At 38.6% G+C, this 26,973-nt stretch overlaps 1 protein-coding gene across 1 annotated transcript in view; it reads right to left on the bottom strand.

Moving 5' to 3' along the window:
* Positions 1–26,973, bottom strand: part of STK3 (serine/threonine kinase 3) — a 317,866-nt gene that overhangs the window by 61,679 nt on the left and 229,214 nt on the right. The window contains exon 10 of the mRNA XM_062188183.1: positions 21,029–21,204. Within this exon, the coding sequence (XP_062044167.1) occupies positions 21,029–21,204 (176 nt within the window). The remainder of the gene's footprint in view (positions 1–21,028; positions 21,205–26,973) is intronic.

The raw sequence follows: 26,973 nt of genomic DNA, 5'->3' as shown, positions 1-26,973 counted from the left end.
CTCTCTCTCTCTCTCTCTCTGCCTCTCCTCTCTGTGTAACTCTGACTTTCAAGTACTTTATTAGTATTAAGCAAATAGTAAGAGCTATCTTATGAACTTAAAAAAATCAATTTAACTATTCTTGGGGAAAGCAGTCAGACAGAAAGACAGACAAAGAAGAAAACTTCCAACTGCTAGTTCATCTGCAACAGTTGGGCCATGCTGAAGTTAGGAGCCAGGAACCCAATCCAAGTCTCCCTTGTGAGTGGCGGTACTTGAGTCACCATCTCTTGCCTCTCAGAGTGTGCATTAGCAGGAAGCTGGCATAAGAAGCCAGAGCTGGGACTCCAACCCAGACACTCTAGTATGAGATCCAAGTGTTGCAAGTAGCATCTTAACTGCTGTGCCCAATGCCTATCCTCCATAGAGAAACTTAAAACTAAATCTTAAGTAAATGATTTATAAGAATTATCAGCCTGGTCGATGAGACTGCATGGCCCTATGTCCCCAGGGCCACCATAACCTTAGATAGTACGAATTCTGAATGTCGGCCAGACATTGCTATTCAGTCAAAAAGAACTTCAAATAAAATCCAATTTTTCACTTTCTTCTTCTTTTTAAGGCTGTCCATTTTCACTACAATCTGACTTTTCAGGTGACTGCTGTCTGGTGAATTTATCTATGGGTGTAATAATTATGTGTTCATGGGTTTCTCTCCATCGGTGCTTCTCTAGAGCAGCAACTTGCTGAGATTACCCAGTAGGCAGTGCTTGGTATAAAGCAAGGACACAAAAAAGGTTTACTGGACAAATGATGAATTAATGCACAAATACGCAAAAAATATTTCTGTAGAGGTAGAAACATGAAATCCTCTAAAATGTAATTTTAAGTCATTATTGCTTATTGTTTTAAAAGAATGCTGATGAAGTTTTTGGATGTCGCTGGGTTTACAACAAAGTCACAAATCATACACAAGCACCTCCTAGCTTGAAAAGTCAACAATCAAATGGGGCCAAACTGCTGAGTCACGGTTTACTAGCAGCTGAGTTCTTTTTCTCAAATCTATTTTTCCCAAATCATCCCGACGCAAGAGAGTGCAGGTGAATCAGGAGCACAGGAGTGCAGTGCTTGAATGAGAGCTTCCCTGTCCAAACCAAGCTGGAGGGCAGTGAGATCTTCCATCACAGACATTGTGGTTCTCTGCAAGAAGGGAAGGCTGCGATCTTGCTTCCCAGCCAGACTGGTGACTAAACAGCAAACCTGCAAATTGGCCCTGGTGCTGCCAACGGAGTAGAATTTAGTCTGAAGAAAGCAGTATCATATGTCCCTGAAAGTACGGGAAAATATTTTTTGACCACCTACAAACCTACCTTCCTTCCTTCTTTTTTTTTTTTTTTTTAAAGATTTACTTATTTATTTGAGAGGTAGAGTTACAGACAGTGAGAGGGAGACAGAGAGAAAGGTCTTCCATCCTATAGTTCACTCCTCAAATGGCTGCAATTGCTGGAGATGCATCAATCTGAAGCCAAGAGCTTCTTCCAGGTCTCCCATGTGGGTGCAGGGGCCCAACAGCCTGGGCCACCTTCTACTGCTTTCCCAGGTCATAGCAGAGAGCTGGATTGGAAGATGAGCACCTGGGACTAGAACCGGCATCCAAATAGGATGCCGGTGCTGCACGTGGAGACTTAACCCACTGCTCCAAACCTTTCTACATCTTGTCCAGAGATTTCTGACGTGCGAAGCTTGGCAGAGCAGCCAGCAGGAGGGGACCTAATGGGTCACGGAGATAGTACACCTGGGGAAAACGGTGTACCTCTCACATTTCCCCTACTGACGCGCTCATTCATTCCCTGAGATCATAGGAACAGAACGTCACTGATTCTCATGCCCCGTGTGAAGCAACAACACAGATCAGGGAAGAAGCAAGAGCTGTCGGTGGAATGCATCAATGGCTCACCTATAGAGGGGACAGGGGTTTGAGGGAAAGGAACAGAAAGGAGATATAACTGAGCATTTCTAAAGGAGGGTTTGGTGCTAAGCAGAGCCAAGAAAATCACACACAGCATTCACATGAAAAGAACCACACAGTCAGAGACATACTGCGGCAGTTAGAACCAGACCTCCGATCTTCAGAGAGCCAGGTTCAGATGATGGCCGCTGCCTTTCCTGTCCTTCTCCACCTCCTCGAGAGCTAGAGCCAGGAGTTTTGAAACCACTCCAACTGTCTTGAACCACTTAGGTGGCCTGCCGTGAGATGTAGGGTGGGAAAGAATCAATTGAGATTTAAATAAAATTTGAGATGAAAATTAAACTAGTCAGACTTTCACTAACCCAAAAATGACCCAAAAAAGTTGTAGTACTTGTCCAGAGGCATAGATTGGAGGCAGAAAAGAGACATTAAGAAGAGCATGCTTCAAAACAGATTTGTAAGAAAAGCCATTTCAGGTATACATCTAATGAGTTGGAACTGTTTAAAAAAAAGCTTACACACTATTTACATTCCTTTGATACCATGATAGATCCTTACAGGATTGCTAACTAAAACTAGATAGCTGAAACTATTCTTTTCTTTTCTTTTCTTTTTTATTTATTTGACAGGTAGAGTTACAGACAATGAGAGAGAGAGAGACAGAGAGAAAGGTCTTCCCTCTCTGTTGGTTCACTCCCCAAATGGCTGCTATGGCCGGTGCTGTGCCAATCCAAAGCCAGAAGCCAGGTGCTTCCTCCTGGTCTCCCACACGGGTGTAGGAGCCCCAAGCACTTGGGCCATCCTCCACTGGCTCCCCAGGCCACAGCAGACAGCTGGACTGGAAGAGCAGCAACCGGGACTAGAACCTGGTGCCCATATGGGATGCTGGCACCACATGCGGAGAATTAACCAAGTGAGCCACGGCGTCGGCCACTGAAACTATTCTTTAAGGTCAAGCATTCCCTACCAAAACAACAGAACAAACACAGCAAAACATTATCCATGATAAAGTCTTACGCTGGTATTAAGTACTTCCAAAAAAGCTCATGGAAAAATGGAATTATAAATTTATTTTCGTATAAAAATTTTGAAACCAATGTATAGTTTTGGCATAATATGCATATTTTCCAAGAATTTTCTGAAGACCCCTTCATATATATCCAAGGCTACATAAAGCCAGCCTCCTTTACTCACTGCTTCTGTTCTACCTACCTTAAACATAGGATTTCATAGAAACTCAGTTTTGTTAACTATCTCTCCTTACTTCCAGGCTCTCTCTGGTTGACTGCATATAGAAAGGCACCTCAAAAAGTTCGTGAGAAAATGAAATCAGAATATACACTAAGTTTATTTTGATGAAAAATATTTTTAAAATCTATGTATATATTTTTTAAAAATATTTTTTGAAAAGTAGAGAGAAAGAGAGACAAAGACAGAGATCGGGGAGAGCGGCAAGATGGCAGAATAGGAAGGGAGCACACTATTAGTCCAGCAGAGAGACACTTTAATAAAAGTGGAGATACTGCAGGGTCAAGGAAGAGTAGGGGAAGAAACAGCAGAGGAAACTCTTCCGGAACTAGTGATTCACAGTGGACCTGCGTGGAGAGCGTGGGAGCCCAAGTTCGGGACACCAGCGGCAGAATCAACACACCAGCGCTGGAACACGAGGTGAGCCGAACCTCAATAGCCCGAGACACCAGCGGGCAAGCGGAAAGAGGGGACTACAGGGAACGAGGCTTGAAACCCTGTGGGGAAAAGTTCACCAGGCTAACTAGAAGAGAGAGAGAGGAAAAAAAAAAGTGACCGATACGGGCACGAGTTTCTCTCTCTCCGCTCAAATCTCAAAGGCGAGCAAGACAGAGCAGGCGCCATTTTGACATACGTCATAAGCAGGGCGACCTCAGGTCTGCACCGGCCCTGAGCCTAGCAGAAAAACCTGACTCTGAGGGGAGGGGTGAAATAACAGGAGATTAGGATCTAACTTGGCAATCCAGTGGGAGACTGCAGGAGAATTGGAGCCCACACCGAGGGCAGCAGAGATTCCCTGTGTGGTCCTTGGGAAAGAGCTTCTGATCTCTGGCTCCTGTGGGTGTATGATTTGCCTGCTAACTACCTCCAATTCCGTTCAGCTGTGCGGAATTACTTCCCTTTTGAATCAAAAAAAGAAAGAAAGAAAGAGAGATTTACCACACCTAACCTGGGAGTGTCATCTTTGACACACCCTCAACCCTGAGGAACCAAACACAGCTCTCAGGCCACACTCATCTCAAGCCTCTAAGGCTCCACTGAAAGCAGACAGTCCACTTAATATAGAGCCATAGTGTAACAAGAAAATACACCACAGTGAAGAAACCAAATATCTCCAACATGCCAAACAACAAACGCAAAAACCAAGCTAACAAGAACAAGGAAGACACTATGACGCCCCCAAATGAAAAAGACACCCCAATTCAAGATTATGAAGATGATGAGATCGAAGAAATGCAAGAAGCGGATCTCAAAAAATTGATAAGAACATTAAGAAGTTCTCAAAAACAAATTCTTGAACTACAGAAATCCTTAATGGACAAGATAGAAAATCTCTCTCATGAAAATGAAATATTAAGGAGGAATCAAAATGAAATGAAACAACTAGTGGAACAAGAAACTGAGATAGTGATGAGAAATCATAATGAAATGAAGAATTCAATAGATCAAATGACAAACACATTAGAGAGCCTTAAAAACAGAAGGGGTGAAGCAGAAGAGAGAATATCAGACTTAGAAGACAGAGAACAGGAAAGGAAACAGGCAAACCAAAGAAAAGAAGAAGAAATTAGAAATCTAAAAAATATTGTCGGGAATCTACAGGATACTATTAAAAAACCCAACATTCGGGTTCTAGGAGTTCCTGAAGGCATGGAGAGGGAGAAAGGATTAGAAGGCATTTTCAGTGAGATACTAGCAGAAAATTTCCCAGGTTTGGAGAAGGACAGAGGCATCTTAGTACAGGAAGCTTATAGAACCCCTAATAAACATGACCAAAAGAGATCCTCACCACGACACGTCGTAATCGAACTCACCACAGTGAAACATAAAGAAAAGATCCTAAAATGTGCAAGAGAGAAACGCCAGATTACTCTTAGAGGATCTCCAATTAGACTCACAGCAGACTTCTCATCAGAAACCCTACAAGCTAGAAGGGAATGGCGAGACATAGCCCAGGTACTAAGAGAGAAAAACTGCCAGCCCAGAATATTAAATCCTGCAAAGCTCTCCTTTGTGAATGAAGGTGAAATTAAGACTTTTCATAGCAAACAGAAACTGAAAGAATTTGTTGCCACTCATCCTGCCCTGCAAGATGCTTAAAGATGTGTTACACACAGAAACACAGAAACATGGTCACCAATATGAAAGAAGGTAAAGGAAGGAAACCTCACAGCAAAAGATCACAGGAAGCTCAATTTCTCTTTGACATAGAATTAAACTCTGATGCTCTGTTAAAGCAATGTGTTAAAGTAATCTATTATGTTCTCTTGATGTCTCTTAAATTCTAATTGTTCAAAAACAGCTGAATTTTTATTAAGAGCTATGGGTTATTTAAATATGTGCTTATTTTCAAAGATTTGAATAATCACCTTGTAACAACGATCAAATTTGGTCTATGTTATGTCATGATTTTAAGGAATCTTATTTCAACCAGATATTTTGGATTTTGAGCCTTCTTGGCATTCTTGACAGGCATTCAAAAAATCAAAGTTTCAAACAATCTGGTCTCTAAAATTTCCAGTAAATCCTGGACTTTGGTTTTTCCAGTTTGGGCCCAACTGAAAAAATCGAAGGACCTATGTCTCTCATCTTATAGAGACACCAACTAATCAGGCTATTTGGATTATATTAGAAGGACTGTCAAGATGTGATGTGGTACCAAACTTTAAGTTTCTATAATGGAAAATGCTATTAATACAAATGTTTGAGAATTAAAAAGTCTAATGATCTTGTGTTACTAGACATGATAGTTATCTTAATGAGAAAGCCCCAGAGGCCTAAAGGGTTAAATACTTGTAAAATCCTACAGGTGCTTTCAAAAATATTGTGAAGTAAGCAAGTGCCTCTTGTTGATTGATGAGTTTATAATTTTAAACATGGCGACTTAAAGTCTTTTGAAATCCACAGTTACATATGATTTGCTGCTCATAAAACTAAAGCGTTGTTGGTTCTGTTTTTAGCTGTCCTCCTATAGGTTCCTATGGACTTTTTCCAGCCAATTCTATTGTATTCAGTACTTTGGGATGACTCTGTAAACAGGTGAAGCCAATAATGTATTAACAGTACCAACTGAGAGAAAGTATGGTTAACTGAGGTTACTAAAAACAAAAAGCAATTCAAATCAATTGGCAATCTACAAAAAGAGTTAAAGATTTTAAAAGCTATTATTAAAATTGCTATACTGGTCTATTATGCTATGTTATATGTGTGTACATATTGTATGTCCACATGGGGAAATTTTATTAAGAGTTTTATTTTAAATGGTTTATAGATAAGATTGTCCATAAATTTAAGCTGCTAAAGTCAATCAAAGATACATTTTAATTTGTGTGACCTGAATCTGTGTATCATATGTTTTAAACTTGTTGGTAGAAAGAAACTAAAACATTTTATATGGTTGTGCTTAAGTTTACTGGTTAAACAAACTACACCATGTTAGACATTTAAGAGGTGTTTTCAAATACATGATTCTTAAAATTTATAGAAGGCATTGGACCTTCTGGTAAATGTTTTCTTAAGTTGTTATCTAATGGTTGAAACTGTTTGCTAAGTATTCATGTGATATTGCTATTGTCAGCAAGCGATCTAGGACTTGCTCCCTCATTTCTCTAGTCTAAGCCCAACTTGTTCTTTCATTTCTCTATTCTCTTCAAGGTAGGAAACTAATTCTATTATGAAGGAATCTGTAGGACGCACAATTTAATCTCTAGAGCTTATAAAAGAGATGGCTAACATTTTTCTGTAATAGCATAGCCAAAATACGAACTTAAATAATAATCTCATAGCTAGATTCACTTTGCCATCAGCGAAGTAAACAGTAAGTAGAAAAAACCTCCCTTTCAGACCAAAGGGAAAGAAAGTTTTAAAGTGAGGATATAATTTTCCTCATGGGCATTGTCTACCTTAGAAAAACTACTACAGAACATGCCTGTGACTATAGACTTGTAGTTCAGGCCACCGAAGATTAGAGATGGGACACAGGCACTCCCTTGACTTGCATCCTCTGGTCTGCTTTAACACAAACCAGGAGGAAAAGAAAGCTCGGCATCAGAAGCAATGGGTGGCAGGCCTATTAATGGCTGATCTGTACAGTGATCTGCCCTCAAGGAGACCCAACAGGCCAGTCCACTGCAGTGGCTTTCAATGTGGTAAGCCTGGGCTTCAGCAGAAGTCAGCTTGTGAAGAGCCCTGGCAGCTCTGCCAAGAGTTGGATCACTGGAAATGGACCTGCCCTGGAGTCGAAGGATGCCCAGGTCAGAGCCACAGATCTTATTGGCTCTAAGCTGAAAAGCCCTTCACTCAGCCCAGCTTCCAAAGTGACCACTGCAGCTGAGGGGATGGTCAAGTAGGGTCAGCAACATTGCAGGCAGAACTGTAAATTTCTTGTTAGAGATGCCACCTGCCTTGACCTGGCCAGCTCTCCTCCCAGGCCAGCCAAGTAATGAAAGTCAACAGAGTGCCTTCCCCCAGGAGGTTCACACCTCCCTTAGGATATACCCCATGTGAAGAGATAGATAGGTCTGGGCCTCTGAATTTACAATGCCTAAAGCCCACCAGATTATTATCAAGCCCCTTCTATCAGGGTTCTATTTGCCTCTCAATCAGACACTTAATTGTAGCTTAGACAGCACCTTTCTTAGCTCCTCTAATAATGACTCTGTCCTTTGTTCTAGACCCTGTCTAGCGTACTTGGGCCTCATTCCTTTGTAATCATAACCTCTACTCTACCACCAATGGCTCTATTCCCAACCTGTGTGTACTGATGGTCCTCTTCCCCACTTAATGCTGTATGATTGTTCAAACCTGGTAAATGCCACTCTTAGGATCATTGGTTACTATCCTCACTCTGTCTTTTATGACCTTGTCTAAATATGATCAGAGTCGGCAAACTTGGAAGGCTTCCATAGCCTTGGCAACTCATGACGACAGCCTAGGGTGGTTACTGGCGCCATAAACTAGAGTGTCAATTTGTTGGGTCAACAACAGGAGCCACTGTGCACTTGCTCCTCATGTGGGATCTCTGTCCTTAATGTGCTGTATATTTTGATTTAATGCTATAACTAGTACTCAAACAGTATGTTTCACTTTGTGTTTCTATGTGGGTGCAAACTGTTGAAATCTTTATACTAAATTGATCTTCTGTATATAAAGAGAATTGAAAATGAATCTTGATGCAAATGGAAGGGGAGAGGGAGCGGGAGAGGGGAGGGTTGCGGGTGGGAGGGAAGTTATGGGAGGGGGAAGCCATTGTAATCCATAAGCTGTACTTTAGAAATTTATATTCATTAAATAAAAGTTAAAAAAAAAAGACAGAGATCACCCACGTTGGCTTACTCTCCAAATATCTGCCAACAGCTGGGGATGGGCCATGTTGAAGCCAGAAGTCTGGAACCCAATCTTGGTCTTCCATATCTGTGGCAGGGATCCAAACACTTGTGTGAACACCTGCTGCCTCCTAGGGTCTGCATTAACAGTCAGCTAGAATTAGAAGCAGAGCTGGGATTCAAACCCAGGTGCTCTGACATGGATGTGGGAATCCTAAGCAGCATCTTAACCACTATGCCAAACATTCATCCCATGCATAATTTTTTCAGAATATCCATTTCCATGAACTTTTCAAAAACCCTGGGTATGCATAGATTTCAAATTTTTTGGTATCAAAATAAACCTTCTTTCAAGATGTATTTATTTATCTGAAAGAAGAGTGACCAAGAGAAGAGAGAGACAGGCAAACAGGCAGACAGTAGACAGACAGACAAATCTTTCATCCACCGAGTCACTCCCAAATGGCTGAAGCCGGGAGCCAGAAACTCTATCTTGATCTTCCTACCACATGGTTGGTAGGGACTTAAGCACTTGAGCCATCTTCTACTGCCTTCCTGTGTGTATTATCAGGAAGCTGGACTGGAAGCAAAGTAGCTAGGATTCAATCTGGCCCTCCAACATAGGATGCCAATGTTTCATTTGGTGGCTTAGTCTGCTGAGCCAATTGCAGGCTCCTAAACTTCTCTTTGAATTCCATTTTTTTCAGTGAACACTTAGAAGTGCCCTCCTATCATTTCTAGGTCAGATATTCCAAAATGTATTGTTCCATCCTATATTTTCAACTACCTACTAGATTTATATATACTCCAGACATTGCAAACTTAATACACCCATAACAGAACTCATTAGGTCACTCTTCTTACTCAACCTCTAAAATCTGTTCTTATCTCTTGGTCTATTCTTTATTTCAAATGATAGCAACACCACAGATCTAATTCTCCAAATCAGAAGCCTTCTTTATTCTAATCCCTTACACATAACTGGTTGCCAGATTCAGATGATTCTAGATGACTTCTTGAATCTATCCTTTCTTCTCTATTTTTTAAATAATCAAAATCCAGTTCCCCTAAGTCTCCAGGGTCTCTAATTCCTACACTTCACTTTGACACTTTAAAAAAAAACAACAAAAAAAAGTATTCCCTTTACAAAAATTCTGCATTAGCTGTCCACTTCCCACAGGAGTCGGAGCTAACTGCATGCAGGAGGCTTTAGCTTGGCTGAAAAGCCCTTACAACCTGCATCATATTCAGTATTACTCTGTTCTGGAGACATTGTTGCCTTTAGCATACGTGCGCTGGTCCAGCAGAAAAGCACATAAAAGCCTTCTGTGCACTAAGCCAATGCTCTCTGGATCCTGCACTTCTGCCTGCTCCAAATCTGAACCCCTGCCTCATTCTAATGGTTTTCAGTTTTGCTGCTACCAAGAGTTCAGGTTCATTGTCAAAATTTACTCATCTACTCTTTATTGATTAATGACTTTATATTGTGGCTCAAACTAACCTCTTCACTATAGGCTTAGTAACAGTGTAATTTTAAGTAGTACAGGGTAAACTTTAAAGTCAGATTTCCTGGGTTCAAATTTTGGCTCTACTATCTACAAGTGATTCTGACCACTGAATTTATTAATTTCTCTGTGCATTCATTTTTTCCATTATAAAAAAGGGATAACAGGACTTTATGCACAGGATTTTCTGCACTGTATTTTGAAAGTACTCAGCACATATAAAGATCTCAACATTAACAAGCTATTGTATTAGTAAAATAATAGCTTATTAGTCAATGCAAAATGATAGGACAGACTTTGAGCCATAAAATCATACAGGCAGACAAATGTCACACACAACTTTGAACTAATCAGTTAGAAAACAATCAGAGATGCAGAAGTTTCAAACCTAAAGCAGCTTCCCATCCTGAGTCACGACAAAATGTTATATAGCAACCCAAAGTAATGAATGCCCGATAGCCTGAATATGGAGTCAAGAGACAGGATGGAAATTCTTACAGGTGAGGGTAACTGATGTCAAATGCAGAAAGATGGGGCCAGCGCTGTGGTGTAGCTAGTAAAGCCACCGCCTGCAGTGCCGGCATCCTTGGGCCCCTACACATTTGTGGGAGACCTGGAAGAAGCTCCTGGCTCCTGGCTTTGGATTGATGCAGCTCCGGCCGTTAGGGCCAACTGGAGAGTGAATCAGAGGACAGAAGATCTCTCTCTGTCTCTCTCTGTGCCTCTCTTTCCCTCTCTGTGTAACTCTGACTTTCAAATAAATGAATAAAATCTTTAAAAAAAATGTAGAAAGGTGCTCACAGATGGACTAAGTTTTGGAAAATTCTTTACAAAATGGCAACAAAGTGAATTCACAGCATATCCAAAGAGATGCTGTTAAATGGCGACTACTATACAGGATGTACAATAACAATAATTTTGCCAACTCTGTTAACAATATTTTCTTGGAATATTATACCCATAATTCTATATAAAGAAAAGTGCGAAACTGGAATGTGTTTACAAACATTAGGTGCAATTCACTGACTTTTACAAACCGAGTAGGAACCTGTCATGTGTGTTCCATGGATATGCTAAGGGAAAGTCTTTCAGTGTTCAAAGGGAGGACAAGAATGAGTAAAAGTTTAATACCAAAAGTAAGGTGATTGCAGGAATTTTGTGCCATCACTAAAGTACTAATGATTTAATTTGCCATCACTAAAGTACTAATGATTTAATAAATTTCTCTTCATCAAAGAACATCATCCCTAAAATGACTAATTTAGATCCTTCCTCCATTAACACAGATGATCTACAACTGACTCTTAATTTAGTTACCCCAAGAATGGCCAGTTATTAGCTTTCTTATATTTATATGCTTATAGCCTTAACTTTTATGAAACTTCATTTGCAATCCAGCATTAAGACAAAGAGATAATAAATAACTGAAGAGAAGGCCCATGGAATTATACTGATCCTCCAGCCCAGGCTATTGAGCCACCTTAATAATTAACAATAGTGCAATAATGCATTTTGTTCCAATTTTAGTGTATGTGCTGCTGAAGTGAGCACAATAGCATACTGAATTTCTAATTTCAACATGCATCACTTTATTATGAAAAAATAAAGTGTCTTTGTTGGGGTTGGACTTGTAGCACAGTGGGTTAAGTCACCATTTCTATGGCCAGCATTTCATTCCGGAGTTGGGGTTGAGTCCCGGCAGCATCACTTCCAATCTAGCTCCCTGTTAATGTACCTGGAAAGGCAGTGGAAGATGGCTCAACCATGTGGGCCCCTGCAGGACACCATGTAGGAGACTTGGATGGAGTTCCAGGCTCCTGGCTTTTGCGTGGCCCAGCTCACCCTGTTGCAGCTATTTGGGGAGTGAACCAGCAGATAGACAATCTTTCTCTTTCTCTCTTTCACTCTCCCTTCCTCCCCACGGTTTTCCTTCTCTGTCTGTCACTCTACCTTTCAAATAATAAATAAATAAATCTTTAAAATTTTTTCTTTGCCAAGAACCATAAAATGTATCTTTATAATAATTCAATTAAATTAAGATCTTTTCCCAAAGTATTTTTATCTGCTATAATATATCACATTAGTTTGATACCTTCTTTCACTTTTCTCCTTAAGTTCTATATGTAATTCTGGGAGGAAGATGCTTCCACTATTGATGAACATAATTACAAAGTAAGACTATTTTGGCCTTGGATCAAGATGACTAAGCTTCGGATTATAGGGAAAAAAGCTGTTATTTTTTTTGGGAAAGTCTTGCAACACGAAGAATCCAACCTAATGAGTGAGAGGTACTACGGAAATAATGTCAGGAGAAAAGGGTGCAAGCATCAGGACAACCACGTCAACAATTCTAATTAGGCTCTGAAAGAACGACTTACTTCCAACTGTGAAAGAGACACGTCAGGAAGTAAGATAGATTCAGCGATGGAAAGGTTGCTGATACTACTACATCTGTTCTGAAATCCTGAATTGCATATCAAAGTTCATTTATGACAAATAAAGTAAAAACTATTTTATCATCAAAATACAAACTGATATATGCATTGCTAGTTAATCAATTCTAACAACCTATTTGAGATCTAATGGTTTATTTATTTCAAGAGGTAAGCTCTGTGGGTCATTAGTCTTAAATTAAAACATGATAAATTAGATTGCCCATGTTTTGATCCTAAATTCCACTATTGGTTAACATCTCATTTGATGTAATCAGTCCAGCAGTCCCTCGTGCTTACTGACTAAACATCCAAAATGAAGTTAGAAACAGAAAGCCCACCGAGTCAAAATAACTTTTTCAGACATCAACATTAGCCATAACATATGCTCCGAGTACAGTATTTTTGTTTTAAAATGCAAAGTTGCCAATTTTTCAACATAGCCTTCTAAATAAATGACATTTTAAAAAGAACAATTTACTATAAAAAAGTTTGTGCTTTTTAGAACTCCTTTTGGTAAGCCATTTTTCTTTTTGCCATGTGCTTTAAACATCTTAATAAATTCCAACACAGTGACAAGAAACCACATACTGCACCTGTGCTTTCTATCATAATTAATCCAATAAGTACAAGATTGCTTACTTTAATTTGTAAAGGAAATGATGATATAATGAGTTTTAACTTAAGGTATTAATTACCTAAAAAAGCAGAATTAGCTTAATGTTTCTGTAAACTTTGCCTAGATACAACAACTAAATAAAAGTTTCACGAGTAGGGAAGCCTTAAATAGCATGTTTAGGAATAAGAAAACAAAATACTTATTCTCCTCAGGTGTCCAAGAGCATTAATGGATTATACTAAAGAAAAAAAGGAAGCAGTGTCAGAAACACTAAAATTTTTGTTAACTTTAACCACTACAGTATCAATTAAATCCAGGTTAGTTGCTTAGTGACTAATTATTAATATTATTTTCTACTTGTACATAAACAATCATTTTTCAGAAAGGCCACTTTCTTTTCAAAATAAAGGCTATAACTGTCTTAAAGTGCTTCAGAGTGATGGTCAAAACCTCACAAAAATTCTACATGGACCTAGACAATCACATGACACAACTGTGCACATGCCACACCATCTGTTGGATATGACTGCCAGCACAGATTTCGTGAGCTGGCAAAGGACTGAAATAGTCAAGAATTCTCTAAGTGTTTCAGAGTGCAGGCTTCTCATTAATTTTAATTTCCTGTTGGCTCTACGAGGAATGAGTGAGTCGTGAAAGCACAATGTGCCACATACACTCCAGTTCACGCCACATGTACACCTGTAATCATAAACTCTTATCCAGGGCTGTCCGCTGGAACAGTTGGGATTTTGTGTGTTTATTTCTTCTTTACCCTAAAGGAAATAAATCTGAACTATCTATAGTTATCTTTTCATACTTTAATACTCTTGCAAACATCTGGAAATACTTGAGAATAATCATTTAATTAATGCGAAGCTAATCGATGACAATGTGCTTAAATACTTCACTCAACTGCACTGTTTTCCTCAGCCCACAGAAGGAGGGACTCGGGAGAACAAGCGGTTCTTTGAGTACGGAGTACACTACAGGGGAAACTTGCAGCCAATTCCTCTTCCAGCAGCAAAAACATCATCTGTGCTGGGACAGATAAAGCAGATGATCACACACGGCCACACTGGTAAAAGCTGGTAGGCGCTGCTGGCTAACATTTTGACCTTCAGGCCTGCTGTAGGGCCTCTGTTGCTGAGGGCTTTCTGAAGGGCTGGCCTGGCTGCTACATTTCCGTGGGCTCTTGCAGCCCGTGCTGCGTCCAGTGTTACTACTACCCCCTCATGACTGCTGGCTGTGTAGAGGGGTTTTTTCCAGAACAAATGCAGCGGATGCGGCGGTGCCTGTGGCAGCACAGCTGGTACTTTCCCTGGGTTGTGACACTGACTTCTTTGCTCTGTATTGTTTCCCTATAGCCATGCTCGCTTGCCAAACCAACAATCCGAGGCAGGTCTACAGAAAACCTGGGTAAACTCAGACACGTTTATGCGTTGGGGAGAGGATTTTTTTTTTTGTCTCTGCCACAGTTATGGAGGTTGTTTCTCTAGTACTGCCCTTGAGAATTCCCATGTCCCTTATCTCAAAAGAACAGCACAAAGCAAATAAATAAGAATCAGAGTAATCAAGAAATTTTAATTTACAATTCAGTTTGGGTCAAAAACCAAGAATGGTTGATTTACCTAATTCCTCTTATACCAGTAATTATGTCAATTCAATTTCTTTTTTTAAAATTTGGAACCAATATAGTTGGTTAACAGATGGCTTTTAGATTTTTGTCCTTATTCCAAAATCTTTACGTTACCCAAAATATAACTTTTAAAAATATGACACTGTAATTTCTGCAAAACATGATCTACACGCTCTCTATTTAACACTAAACAATCTGGAAGCTAAGGCTGTTTGGAAATAATTTTAACAAAAACTGAAACATTAGACTAGTGTTATAATAAACAGATTTGCCTTTTACATTTGTTTTAGAAATCTTCATACACACATCTTAAGCAATATTTCTTTTAGTGGAGTTCAATTAGTCCAAATAGATTTTATCTCTTCTCTTTGTATTATAAGCCCCAAATTGGTGACATCTTAAATTCTCTGACTATCTCATTACATCTACACAACATGAAATAATTTATAGAAAACTCAAAAGACAAATACTAAAGATTTAAAAGAAAATACATAAATTATATTGCACATAGGCTTTAAGGTAAAGAATGCTTCCTAGTCCACACATCTGTTTAGCAGGTGTCTCTCTTATTTTGTCCTTTAAGAATCTGCTCTGGGGGTGGGTATTTGGTGCAGTGATGAAGAGATTACTTGGGATGTCAGCATCTCATATCAGAGTGCCTGGGTTCAAGTCCGGGCTCTGCTTCCAATTCTAGATTCCTGCTAGTAGTGTGCATCCTGGAAGGCAGTGGTGACAGCTAAAATACTTTGGTTTCTGCTACCCATATGGGAGACCCAGCTTGGGTTTTGGGCCCTGGCTTGGACCTGGTCCAGACAGGGCTATTGCGGGCATTTAGGGAGTAAACCAGCAGATGGAAGATCTGTCTCTATTTTTGTCTCTCCGAATCTTTGCTTTATAAATAAATAAATAAGAGCAAGCTTGCTCTGAGGGATGAACATTTGGCAGAAGAACAAGCCTTCTATGTTCTGAAAATACAATCAAAACAAGTTCAGGTTGTTTTAAGCAATTTCCATTAGGAAAATTCCATAGGAATCAAAATCCAGTTCTCTTTTGGAAGTTAACCTTAAGACACTTGTATCATAAAAAGGGAAGACATACACACAAACACATACAAGAAGAAAAGAAGTGGGGCCAGTGCTGTGGCACAGGGGATTAAGCTGCTGCTTGTAACACCAGCATCTCATATGAGCACCTTTTTAAGTCCCAGTTGCTCTAATTCCAATCGAATTTTCTGCTACTGCATCAGGGAAAGCAGGGGATGATGGCCCAAGTCGTTGGGTCCCTGCCACACATATGGGAGACCCAGATGGAGTTCATGGTTCCTGACTTCTGCCTGGCCCAGCCCTGGCTGTTGCAGCCATTTGGGGAGTGAACTAGCAGATGAAGGATTCTCTCTCTCTCTCTCTCTCTCTCTCTCACTCTCACTCTCACTCTGGGTTTCAAATAAATAAGATAAATCTTATTAAAAAAAAAAAACAACAAGAGAAAGGAAAGAATAAAACCAGATTTCCCTAGTCATTAACAGCCAATGTCTTTAGTGGAAATCTATTCTGGTTGTTAGTCTATCTTCTTGCTTTGTGAGCAAAGCACTCTATCAAATCACACCCATTCTATGAAATCACTGCGCTCCCACAATGCTCTTCTTTACCATCTTCTTGCACACATCTTCCCTTGTCTTTTGCCATGCTCCTACTCTCAGCAATTCTTGATTCATTTCCTGGCAATTGCTTCTTTATGCATCTCTTACTTCTCCCCTCCCCCTTCCTCCTTTACAGTCCCTCAGGAGCTTTTACAAAGATTTCCTCTTCCTCTGGGTGATAACGTCCAAGGCCTCCCATTGACAGGGGCAATCAATGTCCAGGAAGGAAGAAAGTTTCAGCTCCCTCCTCCCAGCCACTGCTTTCTGAGAGCTAACTGTCCTATAGCAGCCAGAGAAGAAAGAAATCTGCAAAAAACTGGATCCAGTCACAGGAACTCTTAAAGTCTCTTTTCTACTGTGACAGCATTTGTCTTTATTTTATTACTTTCATCCTTTATCATTTTGTTCATCACTGTAATCAAACAGTACTTGTCAATGTAGTAAATCAGCTGTTTCTATTTGAAATAATCTTTTTCAGTATCTCCTACATCTATTCCTGTTTTTTGTTTTTCTTCTTTTCTATTTTATTACTCCACTATTTCAGGCCCATGCTCCAGACTTAAAGAGACTTCATCATGTCATTCTTCAACTTAAAAAAGTTTTTAGTGGCTTCCTACTGTTTAGGAAATACAAATTCTGACTTGGCAATTTTGTAAGGCTTCCCTCATCTGACCCACACCTACCTTCCCACTTTATCTCCTATGTTGTTCCAAATGAACTTCAGAGACCTGGAAGTCACTACTTGACTGACACCCAATATAGCTTGTGCTTTTCTACCTCTAAGCTTTTATTACACACATTATTTTTGAAGTGCCTGCCTCCTCTCCTTCTGCTATCCATCTTCCAATGCTTAGACAAAGTCTCCCTCCACATTATAATTTCATAAACTACATGAGCCTTCACTAAGTCCCCCTCTTATCCAAAGCCACTTGACAATGTCTGAATTATTGCTTGGGATTATAATTTAACCGACCATTAATTTACCTTGTCTTCTTAACTTAATAAATCAGTATAAATATAATTTTTAACCATAGTGTTCAGCACAGCCCAAAGCAAAACGTTTTGAACATTGCTTAATCTCTTAGCGTTTCCTAATAAATCTTGAAATTTCCAAATAAAGGAAACTCTAAAACACTTGATGAACTGAAAATGTTACAAAAAGTTAACTTATATGAGCTAGCCACCATAGAAACCAATTCATAAGCTAGAATAAGCCTAACAGAGACAATGGAAGGCTATGTGTCATGACAACTGTGTATGTGGAAATTTTAAAAGATCACAAGTGTTCTCCAGTTTCTTAAGTTCAATATTCCAATTTATGTTAAATTTTAATTATTACAATTTCTAGTAGATTATTTGCAAATATAACAATTTTTTCCCCACCCCACAGGTCCCTTTCCAATGTAACTGCTGTTTGTCCTCTCAGGAGGTGACATCTACTTCCACATCTCTGAAACTCAGACTAGCCTTCAGATATATTTTGACTAATTCCCCCCACCTCTTATGTATTTATTATTTTCTTGTAGTAAAATATATACAATACTGTGTGCTCTTTTGCTTTTTGAGAACAGTGATCCTAATGAGTATAAAATAGGATCTCATTGTGACTTTGATTTGCATTTCTCTAATGATTAGTGATACTGGACATCTTTTCATGGACTTATTAACCACTTGTTTATCTTCTTCAGAGTAATAGCTATTTAAGTCCTTTGACAAAATGGAATGTTTGTTTTCTTTGTTGTTACTGAATTGTAGGAGTTCAATATACATTCTGGATATTAAGATTTAAGATTTACAAATATTTTGTCCCATTCCATATTTTGTCTTTCACTCTGTTGGTACTGTCCTTCGATGCATAAAAGCTTTTAATTTTTTTTAAAGCTTATTTATTTGTGAGAGTGCACCACCCATTGGGTTGCACTCTAAATGTTCACAAGGTCACATAGTTGAGGCCAAAGTCAAGAGCTGGGAATTCAATCCAGGTTCCCTGTGTGTGGCAGGAACCCAATCATTTGAGCCATCACCACTACCTCCTAGGGTCTGCATTACAGGGAGTTGCAGTCTGAAGTGGAACTTTTTTGTATCAAACCCAGGCAGTCTGATGTGGGAAGCAAGCAACGTAAGCCCTAGGTGCCCAAAAGCTTTTCATTCTGATATAGTGCAATATATCTATTTTTTTCACCTATGCTTTTGGTGTCACATCCAAGAAATCAATGCTAAATCCAATACCAATGAAGCTTCTCCCCTATGTTTTAGCTAAGAATTTTAGTTGTAATGTTTAGATCTTTGATGCATTTTGAGTTAATTTTTGTAAATGATACAAGTTAAGGGCTGACTTCATTTTTCTACATGTGGATATCCAGCTTTCCCAGCACCACTTTTTTGAAAGGAGTGTCGTTTATCTCTGAATAGTAGTCTCAGCATGCTTGTCAAAAATCATTTGATCATGGAGAAGAGGGTTTATTTCTGGGCTATCTTTTGTATTACATTGGTCAATAACTATGTCTTTATGCCAGTACCACCACACTGTTTTGATTATAGTTCCTTTGTAGTACATTTTGGAATCAGGAAAGATGAGACTTCCACTTTTGTTTTGCTTTTTCAAGATGGTTTTGACCATTTAGGATCCCCTGAGATTCCATGTGAATTTTAAGATTTTTTTTTATGTCTTTACAAAAAATGTTATTAGGCTCTTATAGATCATGTTGGGCAGTATTAACATCGTAACAATATCAAGTCTTCCAATCCAGGAATAAAAATATCATTTTATGTACTGATATCTTCTTTAATTTCTTTAACATTTTGCAGTTTTCAGTGTATGAGTCTGAGTCTTTCACTTCTTTGCTTAAGATTCTTCCTATGAATTTCATTCTTTCTGATGCTGTTGTAAATAGTCAATGTGTGCCTTCTAAGCTAAGATCAAGAGGTCTTGCAGCTCTCATCTCTACTCTCGTGAAAGGCAGCTACTGCCACATAAAAACCCCAGGTTTGCCTAATGGAGTTATATGACCTAGCCAACAGTTAGCACAACTGCTAGATACAGGAGGAGGTAATTTAGAGAGATCACTCTGTCCCAGTCAAGTTGGCAGATGACTGCAGGCACTTGAGAAACCTCAGAAGAACCTCTTCAGCGATCTTGTGCAAACTGTTAACCCACAAAATGGTGAGCAAATAAAATAGTTATCCTAAACCTTTACGTTTCGGGGTGGCAGCAAAGACTAAAAGAAACAGAATTAAATCATTTTATTTGTTATTCCTTAACTATGATAATTTATTCATTACTTGTGCTCGCTCATTTCAAACTATTTCCCAGAGGCTATTAGGATTTATTCCAACTGAGACAAAGCAGAGTTCTTTGATGCTAAATACTCTACATTATTCATTGTGTTGATGAATGATTTAAAGCTTGAATGTCAGCATTCTAAATAAATTTTAAAGCATAAATAGCTTAAAATGAAATCTTATTAGAACTGGAGAAATCCAGATTGCTTTTTTCTAATTTTTTTTTTTACTTCAACATTTGAAAAAACAGCAAGTAGATATTACAAATAATATTTTCAAGCTAACCTGTGAATTACATTGCTAATAGTTGCTAGCAATTAGTATTAAAGTTTTTAAGAACAGATTTTGAAACTAGGTACTTAAAACTTAAAATATTTATAATCTCAAAGCATTTAAAATCATGATATGTAAGCAAAGTGGTTTAACATTGCTTCAAAAGAATTAAAGTATACATATACAAAGGTACTTCAAAAAGTATGTGGAAAATGGAATTAAAAGCTAAGCTTATTTAAGTGCCAAAAACCTTGAGACACATGCATAGTTTTTAAATATAATTTTTCACGAACTTTTTGAAGGCCCTGTAGATTGAAATTTTATTTACAAATAACTGTATTTACTGATAAACATAATTATAAAGGATCCTAATTTTATTTAGAAAAATCTTCTAAAACAGCATGAAAAAGTAATTAGTCAAAACACACTTGCTTGTCTGCTCTAATTTTTTTACTAAATGCAACTCATTTTGAGAATTTGCTTCTTTCATGTTCTACAATCAGCTGCTTAGAATAGTTTATCTGAACTATATTTTTCAAAAGAAATAAATAAGAAATAAATAAGAAATAAATAAGAGCAATTAATATAACAGGAGATAAGGCATGATTTTATGATTTTAGTTTATAGGCTATCCAGATATAGAACAGGACTATTATTTCTGACAAACCAAGTGGAATTGAAACGTATTTAAATAGAAACTAATTCAGTTAATCTTCAAAGTTAGAGCAAATTTCTCAAAGTCTATGTCATTACACCTTTTAAATTATTTTGATAACTGAGTTTCAAGACTGTCGGTGTATCTCACATTTGCATCATTGAAAACATCTTTTGAAATAGTTGTCACTTTAGTTTTAAGGAGTCCTAAATATTTCTCTCAATTTGAACTATTTACCTATAAGCAATTATATACATTTTTCTGCAAACACATTTTTTCAAGAAACTACAATTTCACCATACCCCTAACCCACATATATGACTACAGAATGAATTTAATATATCTATAATTTTATTTACAATCACATTTCATATGTATATATATATATATATATATATTATATTTATCAATGTGATGACAAAATCCAGAAGGAAAAAACATAACTGGGAGAATGGAAGTGTACTTACAAAATCGAAGTCTCCATCTTGAGGAACTTTCCAGTTATCAGGAAAAACATTTTTGGACATAGGGAAAGGTTCATGCATGTTCTGATTACAGTTTTCATGACTCTTATTCTTAAAGTCCTGCTTATCAAAGTAGTCCATGAATGATGGTCTTTGTACTTGTGGTGAAGTTGCATTTCCTTAGGTAACAAAGAACATAAGGAGGGTAATAAGCTCTTATGTTTAAAGAAGTATGATTTTTATTGAAGTATAATTTTTTAATTGAGCCATATAATATATCTGCACTGGCTGACTCAAAGCTAACACAGTCAATTTCATAAAAAACAAAGTAAAATAAGAATGGAAAAAGCCAAAAATATTCAGACCAAATAAAAATTAAAACTAATGACTACACAAAGACCCAGAATATTCTTAAAATTACAGACTATTTCAGAATTTTAGAATCTTCATCACAATTTTATGAAAAATCATTTTCAGCTGCATGTGAAATCTATCAAATAAAGTAAATTTTAAAAACCCAATGTTTCTGGTGTTCTGTCTCTTTACATTTAAGCCTGTATTGTCATTGCAATTATAAACTATGGACTGTAAGATATTGTAAGGGCTTGCCCAGGCACCCCTATATCTATCTGACTGCTTCTCAGTCTCCCTAGCTGAGTCCCAGTCACCTTGGACTTCCATGCCTTTGCCTGTCATACTCACATCCATGTCTCCCAGTGCTATTTCTCTGGCTCAGATACGGCTCCTAAATTGTATATCCGACTTTGCAGATTCTTACTATTGGATTACTTAATCTGAGGTAAATTTAAGTTACCAGCTAATTTACCAGTTCAAAAGCTAAATAAAAGATTTTTCCCTTCAAACTTACAGCTCCTTCCGCAAATTCTACCTCTGCCAAACTCAACAGTATTGGCTCAATCCCCAAAGCAATAAAGTCAGAATTAACTCAGACTTCTCCCTTCCCATCATGTGTCAGATCTTTTTAATTCTACTTCTTAGTGGACTGGTTTAAATCTAGCCCATTTTCTCTACCCACCACTGCTACTGTCTTGGTTTTTGTTTCTAATCATTTCCTACCTATGCCATGGCAGCAGCCTCTAAAACGGTCTCCTGGCTTCCAGGCCCTAGTTTTTAATTTAATTCTCATATTGCCAACTCAGTGACCTTTCTAAATAAAAATCAAACCATGTCATTCTTCTGCTCAGAATCTTTCAGTGGCCCCTCACTTTCTATACTGAATGATTAAAGTGGAAAATAAACACTCAGAATAATGAGACTTTTAATCTGGCTGTTATGGTCATGATCAGTGGTTTTCAAGTCTCAAGGAACTAAATAAATGTCCCAGAGACCGCCACCAAGGAAGGCATTTCCCATACAATTCCAGAGAGAAAGTAAGCTATCTTCTTCTTAAAATTTTCCTGTGGGGGAGCAGATCTCCCAACAAAGAAGCCTGTCAGGTAACTCTAAGTTTCAAACAGTATTTTTGTGTGTGTGTGAAGTTGAAATCTGTCCTTCTATAATTTTTACCCATGTTCCAAATAAATTCCTCTTTCATATCCTTGTTCCACAAACAGCTGCACAGAGATCATGGCTTCCATCTTGGAAGTCTGTTTCCATGGGCCATGCTTTGCAGACTGAGCAGCCTATTCACTATTCTAGTTCCTCAGTGTTCCTCTGAATAGACACATAATATTCAAAGTAGTGATTTGGTCTGTTGAGAATGCTGGGGTTAGTGCTGTGGCACAGTGGGTTAAGCTGCCACCTGCAATGCCGGCATCCCGTATGGGCGCCAGTTCATGTCCTGGCTGCTCCATTTCTAATCCAGCTCCCTGCTGATGGCCTGAGAAAGCAGTGGAAGATGGCCCAAGTTCTTGGGACCCTGCACACATGTGGGAGACCTGGAAGAAGTTCCTGGCTCTTGGTTTCAAATCTGCTCAGCTCCAGTCATTCTGGCCATTTGGAGAGTGAGCCAGCGGATGGAAAATCTCTCTCTGTAACACTCTGCCTTTGAAATACATAAATCTTAAAACAAAACAAAACAAAACCTACAGTTACTACAGTTTTTAATCTAGCTGAAGTGATGCCTAATTTATGTGATGACTTAGAGAGTCTGATCTTCTCTAACTCAAAAAAGAGAAAAAGAGTGGTTGGAGCTATGGCGTAGTGGGTTAAGCCTCTGCCTGTAGCACCAGCATCCCATATGCACTGCGGTTCATGTCCTGGCTTCTCCTCTTCCAATCCAGATCTCTGCTATGGCCTGGGAAAGCAGTGGAAGATGGCCCACGTGCTTGGGCCCCTACATCTGTGTGGGTTACCTGGAGGAAGATCCTGGCTCCTGTCTTTAGATCGACCCAGCTTTGGCCGTTGAGGTCATTTGGGGAGTGAACCAGCGGATGGAAAACCTTTATCTCTGTCTCTCCCTCTGTCTGTAACTCTGCTCTCAAATAAATAAAATCCTAACAAAAACAAACAGAAAAAGACTAGGGTGGTGGGGCTGGCGCCGTGGCTCACTTGGTTAATCCTCCGCCTGTGGCGCAGTCATCCCATATGGGCGCCAGGTTCTAGTCCCAGTTGCCCCTCTTCCAGTCCAGCTCTCTGATGTGGTCTGGGAGGGCAGTGGTGGATGGCCCAAGTACTTGGGCCCTGCACCCACATGGGAGACCAGGAGGAAGCGCCTGGCTCCTCCTGGCTTCGGATCAGCACAGTGCCGGCTGTAGCGACCATTTGGGGAGTGAACCAATGGAAGGAAGACCTTTCTCTTTCTCTCACTGTTTATAACTCTACCTGTCAAATAAATAAAATAAAAATAAAAATAAAAAAGACTAGGGTGGGGGAGATGCAACTGCCAGAGAAACTTCCCTTCTCCTCTTTCATTGCCCCAGCTTTAAGCTCTCTGTGTGCACTATTTGGCAGATCTGGACTTCAGGTAAGTTTGTTCAGGTAAGAATATGAGTGAAGTCAGTAATAGTGATATTTATTTCATTTAAAATATTTTACCTCATTGTCTTAAAACTATATAATTTTCCCTATAAATACATTTTTATTGACTTCTTACTGCTTTACAAAATTATTTTTGCTTTATAAAATTACTATAAAATATATATAAAATTTACCATCTTATGTAACCAAAAACTAACTAAAAACAAGGTCTTTAAGATATATTTGTACATTCTTGCTCATTGCTGTGTTATTCACAACAGCTAAAATATGGAAGCAATCCAAGTGTCTGTCAACAGATCATGTATAATCAAAATGTGAACATAAGGAAATTCTGTAATATTCTACAACATGAATAAACTTTGAAGACATTATGCTAAGAGATACAGGCCAGTCAGAAAGGACAAATACTGTGTAATTCAACTTATGTGAGGGACTCATGCGAAGCAAAATCACGGAGGCAGAAAGCAGAATGTGGCCTACATGAAGAGACAAAAGTGGACAGCAGGGACAGCGGCGCAACACTATGAACATGCCACTGAAGTGGACATTTAAAGATGCTTAAGATGGAAATTGTTTTCCAATTTTTTATTGTTGCTAAATACAACACAAAATTTAACCATTTTAAAATGTATAACATACAGTAATACAAATTTTGTGCTAGAGCTCTTTTCATCAAAACAAACTCTGTTCCCATTAAACAACAATTGCCCATTTCCCTGCCTCCCAGCCTATGGCAGCCACCACTTTATTTTCTATTTTTATGAGTATCATTGTACTAGATGCCTCACGTAAGAAGCATCACTACACTATTTGCCTTTTTATGACTGGCTTATTTCACTTACCATAATGATGTACCATTTGTCTGATTTTTTTTTTTTTTTTTGGACAGGCAGAGTTAAGACAGTGAGAGAGACAGAGAGAAAGGTCTTCCTTCCGTTGATTCACCCCCAAATGGCTGCTACAGCCAGCGTGCTGCGCCGATCCGAAGTCAGGAGCCAGGTTCTTCTTCCTGGTCTCCCATGCAGGTGCAGGGCCCAAGCACTTGGGCCATCCTTCACTGCCTTCCAGGGCCACAGCAGAGAGCTGGACTGGAAGAGGAGCAACCGGGACAGAACCAGTGCCCCAACCAGGACTAGAACCCAGAGTGCTGGTGCCGCAGGTGGAGGATTAGCCTAGTGAGCCATGGTGCCAGCCAGAATTATGTTCTTTTTAAAGGCTATGTAACATTGCATTATATTTATTAAATCACATTTTGTTTATTCCTTCATCTGTCAATAGACATTTGCGTTGCTTCCATCTTTTGGCTATCATGAATAATGCTATTATTAACATGGATATACACCTATCTCCTAGAGAAACAGTTGATTTGTGTTTTAAAATTAACTGTTCTTTTAAGTTAGTATTTCCTTTAAACATAGACATCTTTACTTGCAAGTGATAATATAATTCCCACACAGAAGTCTTTTTCAATTTCTTGGAGGTGTTTTGATGATTGAGCTGAACTTCTGATCATGTGAATCATTATGATATAATGTAAACATATGAAAAATATAACTATTAGTAAAAGTAATGTATTTATAATTTGTTTTTCATCCTATGAATTGTCTTTTAAATGTTTCCATCTTTAACTTCTGTTAAACTATAAGTTCTCCAATGCAGAAATTCAAATACTTTGCTTAAATAATTTCACAAACAAGATAACCCTATCAATAGTATTTGTGATTGTCTATTCAGATGTTCAATATCTATAAATAAACACAGAAAGGAGCTATACGGTTTTTCACAACCATTTAAAAATTAATTTATTTGAGAGGCACACACACATATACACACAAAGAGAGAGAAAGAAACAGACACAGAGAAATCTCCCATCTGCTGATGCTCCTCCCAAATGCTCACAATAGGCAAAGTTGGACCAGTCAGAAGCTGGGAGCCAGGAACTCAATCCAAATCTCCTACATGGTTTTGGGTCCCAAATACTAATGCCCTCACCTGCTGCCTCTCAGGGTGTGCATTAGCAGGAAGCTAGAATGAGGAGTGGAGCCAAGACTAGAACCCTGGCACTCTGATATGAGATGCGGGCATCCCAAGAGACAGCTCAACTGATAATTCCCGGCCTTCATCACTATTAGTTTTCAATTGGTGTTAGTGTATTTGAGAAACTGTGTGACTACTATAATTATTAGAATGATATGGCCCAGTAGAGTTAGAAAGAATCTGACAATGCAAATTTGAGGGTACTTCAAAAGCTCATGGAAAAAATGGAACTGAAAGATAAGTTTAACCAGGTACAAAAACTTGAAATCAAGCACACTTTGTTTGTAATATGCATTCCTATGAACTTTATGAATACCTCTTGCATATATGATTTCAAGTTGTTTTTGTACCAAAATAAAACTTATTTTAAATCCATTTTTCCACATTTTCAAGTACCCTTGTTTTAGTAGAAATATATAAAAAGATTTTCAGCACAACTGTTTATCTAAAGGCCCTTCCCCCAATTATAGCTGTTCATGTTTTAGATGGATTGAAAATATATGTGACAAGACATTCAGATCCCAAATGGTACCCAATGAAATGCTACTGAGAAATTCCATCAAAATTAGCATAGCAGAAATCATATTCTACATACAAAGGCACTCTTTAGGAATAGTTCACCAGGATAATGGCTAAAACTGCCTTTAGAGTCCTTGTAAGAACAGACCTTACTTACTGGTATGCCAAAAATGAACAAAATAAATGAGAAACAAGGTATAGCATTTTAATGATGAAAAGAGATGGTAAAAACAAAGATCTGGGGATGGGTGTTGTGGCACACTGCGTTGGGTCCCCACAATTCCTTACATGATACAGTGCCAGATGAGTCCCAGCGACTCTGTGCTTCCAATCCAGTTTCCCGCTAATGTATCTGAGAGGCAGGCAGATGATGACGCAACCACTTGTGTTTCTGCCACCCATTCAGTAGACCTGGATGGAGTTCCTGGCTCTTGGCTTTGGCATGGCCTAGC

This window comes from Lepus europaeus, chromosome 4 (genome assembly GCF_033115175.1).
Source record: "Lepus europaeus isolate LE1 chromosome 4, mLepTim1.pri, whole genome shotgun sequence".
NCBI classification, from domain to species: Eukaryota; Metazoa; Chordata; class Mammalia; order Lagomorpha; family Leporidae; genus Lepus; species Lepus europaeus.
Note: the sequence above shows the minus strand (reverse complement) of the source record. Positions and strands in the feature narration are given on the sequence as shown.